Consider the following 11,408-nt stretch of genomic DNA (forward strand, 5'->3'; position numbering starts at 1 on the left):
TGCAGAAAAAGTTGTCAAATATTTCAGTAACCAATTTCATGAAGGCAGTGTCCCTAATACTTTCGGAATTATTGACAATGTACCTCACATGGTTAGTAATGAACAGAACATGGTCTTACTAACAACACCAATGAGAGAAGAAGTGAAACATGCTGGTTTTGGATTAAACAGTGAGAATGCAGGAGGTCCGGATGGCTTCATTGGGTGTTTCTTTCATACATGCTGGGATACAATTGGTGAAGATGCCTTTCATATGTTTAATGCAATCTTTTGTGGCCATGAACTACCAAGATTTGTGACACACACGAATTTGGTGCTCTTACTAAAAAATAAGGAGGTTAACACATTTTCAGATAAGCGACCAATCAGCCTGAGTAATTTTGTTAACAAAATATTCTCAAGAGTTATCCATGAAAGGTTAGTCGGGATTCTTCCTAATCTTATCTCTGACGAGCAATCGGGTTTTGTTAAGGGAAGAAGCATAATTGAGAATGTGTTACTAACTCAGGAGATCATTACTGATATTAGACTGAGAATTAAAGCAGGACCAAATGTGGTTATTGAATTAGACATGACGAAAGCCTATGATCGATTATCTTGGTTATTTTTGACAAAGGTCTTGAGGAAAATAGGTTTTGATGAAACGTTCATAGCTCTGAGTTTTGTTATAATCTCTAATAATCGGTACTCCGTATTGCTAAATGGACAACCATATGGTTTTTTAAATCGACAAGGGGAGTAAAGCAAGGAGATCCGCTATCGCCTACTTTATTCATCTTAGCGGCAGAAGCAATGTCGAGAGGGTTGAATGCATTACATCATAATCTATACTTTTGTGGATTTGAAATGCCCAAATGGAGCCCAAAAATAAATCACCTTGCATACGCAGATGATACCATAATATTATCCTCCTCATGTGCGATATCTTTACAATTGATTATGGATGTATTGGCTGCCTATGAAGCTGCATCAGGACAAGTTATTAATAAAGAGAAATTGATTGTATACATGCACCACTCCACTCCTGCTGAAGTGGTAAAACAAAGTTCAGAGGATCACAGGCATAACACGACAAGATTTCCCTTTCACATATCTTGGCTGCCCAGTTTTTTACACGAGGAGGAAAATAGATTATTATGAAGGGTTCATCACCAAGACAATGAACAAAATGCAATCTTCGAAAGGAAAGTTGTTATCCATTGGTGGTAGGGCTACATTGATATCACATGTTCTACAAACCATGCCAATCCATCTCTTATCGGCAGTTAATCCACCGGCTAGTGTCATCAATAAATTGCATAAAATGTTTGCGCAATTGTTTTGGAGTAATACAGTCGGAAGTAGAAGCAGGCACTAGGCATCATGGGACACCTTGTGTCTTCCATGTGAAGAATGTGGAGTGGGATTTAGATCTCTTCATGATACGGCCAAAGCTCTTTTCTGCAAATTATGGTGGAAGTTCAGAACGATGCCTAGTTTGTGGAGCTCATTCATGAGCCAAAAATACTGCAAAAAGCTTAACCCTGTAATTGTTCCTTGGAGAGAAGGATCTCATGTATGGAGGAGGATGCTAGAATGTCGAGACACTTCTGAAAACCAAATAGGATGACACACAAAAATGGGATCATCCCTCTTTTGGTATGAAAATTGGACTGGGCTTGGAGCTTTGTATTTTCTTATAAATCCAGATTTTGCAATAGATGGGTCTATCAATAATGTGTGTGAGGTAGTAGTAGAGGACTCATGGGATGTTGATAAGCTATTACAAATTCTACCAGAAGAATATGTTGTTCACATTGTGGAAAAAATAAAGCCATCAACTACGCAAGATGCATTGGATAAACCTTTTTGGAGGTTGGAAAGTAGAGGTAACTTCACTGTTAGTTCTGCCTGGAACTACTTGAGGAGAAGGCAAGATCAAAGGAATGCTTTCAATAAGATGTGGGTAAAGGGAATGCCTTTTAAGATCTCTTTCTTTTTATGGAAGGTCTGGAAAGGTAAACTACCACTAGATGACTCCATACGAAGGCTAGGCTACCCCTCCAGATATGCAGTTCACAAAGGTGCTTTGGGAATTCCCAGCCTTGGGGTGGATCAAAGTAAATACAGATGGGGCATCGAGGGGTAATCCAGGAAGAAGTTCCATTGGATTTGTATTGAGGAATGAAGAAGGAAATGTAGTATATGCTAGAGGAAAGGAAATACCTGAAACTACTAATAATGAGGCAGAAGCTTGGGCTATACTGGAGGGGTTGTCTTATTGTGTTAATCAACAGTACATACAAATCCTGATACAAACGGATTCAATGCTACTGAAGAATGTGTTAGATGAAGTGTGGATAGCTCCTTGGAATGTGACTGAAATTGTGGAGGAAATAAATAAGTTAAGGCATAGATGCACTGTTACATTCACCCACATACTGAGGGAAGGTAATCGTCTAGTAGATTATTTAGCTAATTATGCATTGGATTTTGGAAATATTGAAGCTGCTGGATTCACAGATCTGGACACGCATGGTAAGAAGATCGTAAACAATGAAAAAATGCAATGCCCATACCTGAGAGTGAAGCCAAAAAGAAACTAGAAATATGATAAAGAAAGTGTATGAAAAGAAAAGAAAAATAGCAGAGTACTCTGTTAGCAATAAGGAGGAGTTCATATTTCAATGGGTCATAAACAAGTATAGGAGGCTGTGCAGAACTACTGGAAACGCCCAGTTTCTATCGACGACTACTTTTTGGACTATTATAATGGACAGTGCACTTGTGGAGTACACTGATTTTCAGTGGTTATGCAACAACTACTGGAAGAAAGTATTTTTTGGTGTAAACAGCGGACAACAAATATGGAACACAATAGATACTATACAGCATGAGGAAGAAATGAATTGGGCTAGCAGAGGAATGGCAGTGAAGGCCATTGATTTGATTACCACGAATGAGTGCAGCAACATTACACTTTTGTGTTTCTTAATACGCACAAACAGGAAATCGAAGATCAAGAAGAAGATTAAGACAACCAGCTTCAGCGTGTTGAAACTACAAATGCTGCTGAGGAAACAATATTGCAACAGAAGAAAAGGGCCCAAAACTACAAGAGATGCCCAGTTCTTCCATGCACGATGTAGGATCTTTTTAACTGCAACATGTAGGATCTTTTTAACTAAAAGTGCTTCTTTTTTTTTTTTTGTCAAATGTGCTTTTATTTTTCTAAAGTTAAAGTGTTTGGCCACACTTTTAGAATGAAAAACGTATTTTTGAGTAGAAGCATGAGGAATTTTTGAGAAATAGAAAAATGTAGCTTCTTCCCAAAAGTGCTCTTTTGAAATCACTTTTGAGAAAAATACACCTAAAATTAAAATACTTTTTAAAAGCTTGACCAAATAATAGTTGCTGCTCAAAATAGTCTTTTAAATTAATTAGGCAGACATAAAGTGCTTCTCATCAAAAGCATTTTATAAGCACTTTTTAAAATAAGCTTATTTTAAAAGCTTAGTTGAATATGCTATAATTTTGGATTAAAATTAATAATCGTGCATACACATGTGCCAGTTATTAAAAAAAAAAAAACAAGACCTCCAAAAAAAAGCAAATAGAAAGACTTCCCAGGTATGGTCTCCAAGCCTCAACTTTGTACAGTATTAATTGTTGAGAATTGGATTTATATTTCGGTACCACACATGAATAATTTTTAAAAATTGGAAATTTATAGGGGATAATATATTTTCTATCCAACATTTTAATTGAACCTTGTTACTGATAATTTTTCATGTTACATCATTAGACTTTAAAATAATATGTTGTATAGAAGAGTTGATTATTAGCTAGCTCTTTAATACCAAAGTAAAAATAATAACGATAAGTCGGGCAAATTTTTTCTCTTCTTGTGTTTTATGTATCCAAATATTATTTTTTCAAGTACTCTGCTCCACCACTCAGCCTACGCTTAACATCTCTAGTCTCTACCTCAGGTTTCTAGCTTCTCCTCTCTAATATGACTTAAGGAAATAATCCAAACTATTAACATCCTTAATGCAAGTAAAAATACTCACAAAAATTAAAATTTTGGATATTTTCTGATGACTTTGTCTTCAGCATGTGTCTTGCTTATATCGTAGAGGTCTAATCCAGCTTATGTTAAGTAGAATGGTTTTGTTTTTGAATTTAAATCATTATAGAAAAATTAACCTTTAATCCATTTATAAAATGTATATAATTAGTATACAATTTATATACGAGCTAGAAAAAATAAATAGTAAAATCTAGTGGCTCTTATGTAAAGATGTTATATTTTAAAGTACATCGCATAAATTGTATATGCAAGGTACTGTTTAATAAAAGTGTTTAGGGTTTTACTAAATTTAAAAATCAAACTCGGAGGAATGCTTCATTAGTTATAACTAACCATTCAATTAAACAATTAGAATTTGAGATGGATGTGCGGGCACACCAGGTTAGATAGGGTCAGAAATGAGGTTATTCGCGACAAGGTGGGTGTGGCCCCTATTGAGAACAAAACGCGGGAAGCGCGGCTTATGTGGTTTGGTCATGTGAGGAGGAGGAGCACAGACGCACCGGTGAGGAGGTGTGAGAGGTTGACATTAGAGGGCCTACGGAGAGGTGAAAGTAGGCCAAAGAAGAGGTGGGGAGAGGTGATTAAGCAAGACATGGCACAGCTTCACCTGACCGAGGACATGACCCTTGATAGAAAGATATGGAGGCCGAGGATTAGGGTAGTAGAATAAGTAGTCTAGAGTGTTCATAACAATAGTATTGGCACGCAGTCTAACTTTTTGTTGGTAGTAGGTTTTTATGACTAACCGTTGTTTTCTTTCATTGTTAATCACATTACTGTTTTGTTGTTTTTATTCTGCTTTTATATGGCTTTTTGGTACAATCCCTTCTTGTCTATATTTTCATTAATATGTTGCTTATGCTTTCCTGAGCCGAGGGTCTATTGGAAACAACTTCTTTATCCTCACAAGGTAGGGGTAAAGTCTGCGTACACACTATCTTCCCCAAACCTCACAGTCAGGGGCAGATCTACTCATTGAATTTGGGTGCTCGAGCACCCATTAATCTCGGCTCCGAGTATATATAATTTTATAGAAAATATGAGGAAACGAATATAAAAGAGCAGAAAGCACCCAATAGACAAAACGTTTAATGGGTGCTTTGGTTAAGGGAGGGTGCTGGAAGTTTACAAAAATTAAGTGGGTGAGGATTCCAATCCTTCCCCCAACAAGCCTTTTTTAAAACAGACAAATTATTCCCTTTTTTTCTCCTCATATTATCAAGCTACTTTCTCTTTTTTCATTCTTTCCAGTTTTTACCCGCCGCTATTTTTACCCAATACTATTTTTTAGAATTTCTTTTTGCTGACTTTGTTTTATCTCTTCTTATTTTACAAAATATAATTCACTATAAAGAAAGAAAAAAGACTCCAAATTTTGGCCCTTCTGAAGATGAGCAATTCCTCCCGAAGGGACAAAACCATCAATCTCTTTTCTTGTCAGCAACGTTATCCATCACAATTTTACGACGTCCATAATATTAATACTATGAGTTTTCTCGTTAACTCTTTTCATCACCGTGTTCAAATTAGTTATGCATTTATGCAATATGATTGCTAATAAATTTACGTTAAGCACCCACGAACTTAAATTCCTAGATCCGCCATTGCCCACAGTATGGGTATTACTGGGTATGTTGTTGTTGTTGTTGTGTGTGTGTGTATATATATATATGTAGTGTGTATATATATATATATATTCCTAGATCCGCCATTGCCCACAGTATGGGTATTACTGTATATATATATATATCGTGATGACCCAAAAGGTCATCTTTAAATTTAATAATTAATTCTGTGTTCTAAGACCTCGAAAAGCACTATTTATCATTCCTCGACTTGGTGCGCGGTCCGTATAATTTTTCGAAAAATTTTTATGTGAAAAATTGATTAAAATGTGAAATATAGCCTTAAAACTCAACTAAGTTAACCTTGGTCAACATTTTTAGCAAACGGACCCGGATCAATATTTTGATAGTTCCGATAGGTCCGTCTCGTGATTTGGGACTTGGGCGTATGCCCGAAATTTAATTTGGAGGTCCCTAGCTCAAGTTATGGCCATTTCACGGAAATTAAAAATTTAAAGGCTAAAGATTTTCAAAGTTTGACCACGGATTTGACTTTTTGATATCGGGGCCGAAATCCGATTCTGAAAATTGGAATAGCTTCATTATGTCATTTATGACTTGTGCGCCAAATTTGAAGTCATTCCGGATTCATTTAACATGTTTCGGCACAAGATTTGTAAATTTAAAAGTTTGAAACTCAAAAGTTCGAATCGAGGTGTGAATTGTAATTTTAGCGATGTTTGATGTGATTTGAGGTCTCTACTAAATTCGTATGATGTTTTAGAACTTGTTGGTATATTTGGTTGAGGTCCCGAATTTCGGACACGAATTTGACTAGATTGACGATTTCGGACACGAATTCACGAGGCAAAGGTTTATTGGATTCTTGAACTTGGTTGCAAAACGAGGTAAGTGTCGTGGTTAACCTTGACTTGAGGGAATTGAACCTCTGAATTATTTGCTATGTGTATTTCATGTGCAACGATGTATAGGCAAGGTGACGAGTGCCTATACTTTGTCAATTTAATTGTTTGCTTAATTATTTAAACATCTTAAATTATTTTAAGACACGAATTAATTATTATAATAATTATTTCTCTCCTATTCCTTGTCAAATATTAATTCTTGAATTCCTGTAATAATTGTCACATGCTTATTTGATTTATATGTCATAATTGCTACTTGTCATTGTTTGTTTCATAAATGAATTATAATTATTGTATGCCTTGATGCTTAATAGTTTCTCATTGAATGCGGTATTTATTGGAGTATTTTTATTATATTTAAGAGTTGTTAAATATATTGGGGGATCGGGTTGCACGACGCAACAAAGTTGTTTAAAGTTTATATTGAGGGATCGGTTTGCATGCGGCAACAGATTTATTTAAAGTTTATATTGCTGGAGCGGGTTGCACGCCGCAACGGAAATTTATTGAGGAATTATATTGTTGGGGCGGGTTGCACGCCGCAACAGAATTAATTGAAATGAATATATTGGAGGATCGGGTTGCACGCCGCAACAGAGTTGAATGTAAATATATTGTGGTATCGGGTTGCACGCCGCAACGGAAATCATGATTGAAATAATAATTGCTTATGACTGCCGAGTGTTGGCTTCAATTGTTGAAAAGAGATACCTATTTTATTTCTATTATTGTTATTATTATTATTATTGCGTACATGTTAATGTAAGTGACCTGCCTTAGCCTCGTCACTATTTTGTCGAGGTTAGGCTCGGCACTTATCAGTACATGGGGTCGGTTGTACTGATACTACACTCTGCAACATTAAGTCTTGCATTCTTATTTAATTTATTTATCATTTTGGGATCAAATCGATTCGTTTGTCTATCCACGTATAAATTCAACTGTATCATTTTTACGGGCAAACAAAGAGGACAAAAACTAAAGTGATAATATAAATTAATTAAAGCAATAAAAGTTTATCCAAATACACATGAAGAAATATTATTCCTATTGTTGAACTAATAAGACTTCAATTAGGTATGCTTTGGTTAAGTGCTAGCTCAATGATTTGCACAACCATATGTCATTGTTATGTAGCCAAAGAAGAGGGTACAACACTGAACAAGTGAGGAAAAAGGTGGAACGGTCAACTTGTTTATCTGTCACATGTAGGTTATGGTTCGAGTGAAATTAGTCATTGACACTTATATCAGGATATGCTGTCTATATCACACTCTTTTAGGGTGCGACACTTCCCACACTCCTTTTTTTTACTACTTCATTTGTTAATCTAGAGTCTTTATTCAAGAGTATTATTTTAAAATGATATCAATCATCAAAGGAGTTGTTTGGTATAGAGCAGGGATATTCAGTATGGGATAGCTAATATCAAGATTTGATATAAAATTTATTTTGGTATTAGCTAATACCCACAACCTTATAAGTTATAAATACCACTTCTCAAACTAATTAACAATGTCTAAAAAGTAACAAAAAGTCTATCCAAACAAAACAAAGTAATTAAAAAAACAAGAAACAATATTAGAGACCAAGAGCAAAAGGAAAACCAGTGGAGCTCAACCAACTATTTCCAGTAATAAACTTGTTAGGAGTATAATCTTGAGCCTCAGTTGTACTAGTAATAACTTTAAAACCTTTCCATTTCACTCTCCGCGATCGAACATTGCATGATCACAGTCCTAGAATATTCCTTCCACGGCCGTCCTAAATACGTAGGAAAATTTTTCTGAGCTGATTTCAAGTCTGAAGTAGCGCCAATTCTAGATTTATGAATCACGATCCCAGTGTTTTGGTTGGGATCCTTTCGCCCTTGGGCCATGACCATGTTCTTCTGGCCCGGCCCTGGACGTCTGGCGTGGATGTCGCAGTCCTGGAGTACGGTTGCGGCATTGCCAAAGATGAAATCAACTGTGCCTGAAATGAAACATTGAACGAAGAATTGACGATTGAAGTGGACGTAGAGAGTGTCTTGGTAGCCTAACATGTCACATTTGCAGAAGGCGGATAAATCGGCACCTACGCGAAGTGCAATTGCTTGGTGCTTTTCGTGCCCTGCTGTGTTTTCGAATGTTATGTCTCTGGCTAAGAACCCTTCTCCCACTGCGGCTGCAAAGTTAGAACAACAAATTAATATTAATACGTAGTGAAAGGTATACGTAGTGACGTGAACGGCTGGTTTTTCCCTTTTTGGGCAATTTTAGAGTAGATTTACCTTCAAACTTTAGATTTTCATCTTGTACTTTAATATTATGGCTTATATTTCATCTTTATCTTTGATTTCTGCTGTTATTATGAGTAGCTAGACCCCATAGCTAGGGTTGTGATCCTACCCTAGTGTGGGTATTTAATGGGTCTTGAATTTTAGGGTTTAATTGTTTATGGGTTAGTGATATTTAGCCTAATTCATGCTAAAATTATAGAATTAGTGGTTGCAAACACTAATTCATGCCTTTATGACTTAGGATCTTTTTGAGAAAGAGGGACTAAGCCTAGGAAAATTAGGCTAACAAGGAATTGGGGTGAACTCAAGAGATTAATAGCCCCAATTAAAGGGTTAAACCTAGAGATAGTAATACCCGACTTGGGCCAATTTCACTTGTATTGTATGAACACCCATTTGGGCTTGAGAAAGCCAAATCAGGCAAAGTCACTCAAACTACCGAGAGGTATAGAGTGAGCGCTTTTGTGTGATGGTTATATCACGACCCCAATCACAACAAACTTGTCCTAGATTCTTGATACCCATTAGATACTCACCTAGGCGGAAGTCACTTCCCTAGTGCCTTTTAACACTTGAAAACTTTCACCAAAAATATTGTACTTAGCTTACACTCAGCGTACAATAGTATAAAATTAGAATAGAATCAATCGCAACAATGTTTGGAAGTGCAATTAGGAACAACATGCATATCTAGATTAGTTAGATACCCAACTCCAAACCAAATTAACTCCCTGTGGAAATCGATCCCGACCTCGTTGGGTAAAACTGCATCGACCGTCCTCGCTACTCTATAGTGGTGTAGGTTTGGACCCGATCAATGATCATGTGGATAATATGTTGTGGCTCTTCTTGTTCGTTTTGTCTATTGAACTCTCTGTTTTTGAAATGATTCTTGGCCCGGTCACATAAAAACTCTCGAAGGTGCCCTTCATTGAATAACCGGGCTACTTCTTCTCTCAACTGCCTACAATCTTCCGTTCTGTGGCCACGGGTTCCATGATACTTGCACATTTGATTGGGATTTCTCTAGGCTGGATCGGTCTGGAGAGGTCGAGGACATTTACTATCTTTGATGCGTCCGATATCCGATACGATGGCCGATGCATCGATGTTGAAGTTATACTCTAACAATCGTGGTGCTTCCTTAGGTCTGGTATGTATGTCGAAACCATTCTTGCTCATCAGTCCTCGAGACCCTTGGCCTCGATCACTTCTCCTTTCGCCTAGTACGGAGTTGTGCCCTGGTCTGCTGCCCCTATGATCTCTATTATATGGATAATATCGGTCCCTGTTCAACCTCGGTTCTCGGTCGATGTCCCTTTTGGAAACGGATCCCAACTGGTCGTCTTCGACTCTAATCTTCGATTGATATCGATTATGTACATCGGCCCAGGTAATAGCCGGGTACTCAATCAAGTTCTGCTTCAACTAATGTGAAGCCACTGAGCTTCGTTCGTTTAGTCCTTGGGTGAAAGCTTGAATGGCCCAATCGTCCGTGACCGGTGGTAGATCCATTCGTTCCATTTGGAAATGAGATACAAACTCTCCTACCATCTCGTTATCTTTTTGCCTTACCTTGAAAAGGTCCGACTTCCTGGTCTCGACCTTATGGCTCCGGCGTGTGCTTTTACAAAAGAATCTGCAAGCATGGCAAAAGAATCGATAGAGTTAGGTAGTAAATTGTGATACCATATCATTGCTCCCTTTGACAGGGTTTCCCCGAATTTTTTTAATAATACGGATTCGATCTCGTCATCTTCTAGATAGTTTCCTTTACTGGCATACGTGTAAGAGGTGACATGTTCATTGGGGTCGGTCGTTCCATTATGTTTAGGAATCTCGGGCATGCGGAACTTCTTGGGGATCGGTCTGGGAGCTGCGCTCGGGGGGAAAGTCTTTTGTACGTACGTTTTAGAATCCAAACCTTTCAATATTGGTGGTTCCCCCGGGATATGATCAACCCTGGAGTTATAAGTTTCTACTTTCTTGTCATTTGCTTCAATCCTCTTTTCTCCTGACTCTATCCGTTTTGTCAGTTCCTCGAGCATCTTTATAATTTTGGGGTTAGTCCTCGATTCTTATTCATTTGACCTTACTACAACTGGCCCCGTTCTGTGGGTGACTTCTTGGGGTGGACCGGGCTCAGGCCTGCTCAGTGCATGGGTTTGGCTCTGCAACCGAGCTATCACTGCATGTTGACCTTGAAACATTTCAAAAATCATACGCAGGTTGATCCCGTCCTCTCCAATATTTTGGGTATTTCGAACTGCAAATCGAGTTCCACCGTGAATGCCATTTTCTGGGCCAGAATGTTGGTCTGCTTTGCTGGCCACATGCGAATTAATGCCAATTGGATCCACGGCCCGATTCCCAACGGGGTCAACGGGTGGCCTTTCATCCCCGGGCGTCACGTTGTTATTCTCATCTTGATGGCCAGATTCGTTATCGATAGGTAGGGCCATTAACTGAGAGTTCGTCATTTTCAGCCTGAAATAAAAGACACTTCCAAGAGCAAGTGTAAAATAATGTGTATTTTACAGAGATTTGTATCAAATAACCAC

General features: G+C 37.7%; 1 protein-coding gene and 1 pseudogene across 1 annotated transcript; one reads left to right on the forward strand and one right to left on the reverse strand.

Annotated features, from left to right (window-relative positions):
• The first annotated feature begins 1,618 nt into the window (after positions 1-1,618).
• Positions 1,619-2,585, forward strand: LOC138893201 (uncharacterized). The gene is made up of 2 exons (XM_070176978.1): positions 1,619-1,997; positions 2,083-2,585. Exons 1-2 carry the CDS (start codon positions 1,619-1,621, stop codon positions 2,583-2,585), a joined length of 882 nt encoding a protein of 293 aa, XP_070033079.1.
• Positions 2,586-8,094: 5,509 nt separating this feature from the next.
• Positions 8,095-10,895, reverse strand: LOC138893202 (pectinesterase-like; annotated as a pseudogene).
• Positions 10,896-11,408: the final 513 nt, after the last annotated feature.

Source organism: Nicotiana tomentosiformis, chromosome 5 (genome assembly GCF_000390325.3).
Source record: "Nicotiana tomentosiformis chromosome 5, ASM39032v3, whole genome shotgun sequence".
Classification (NCBI taxonomy): domain Eukaryota; kingdom Viridiplantae; phylum Streptophyta; class Magnoliopsida; order Solanales; family Solanaceae; genus Nicotiana; species Nicotiana tomentosiformis.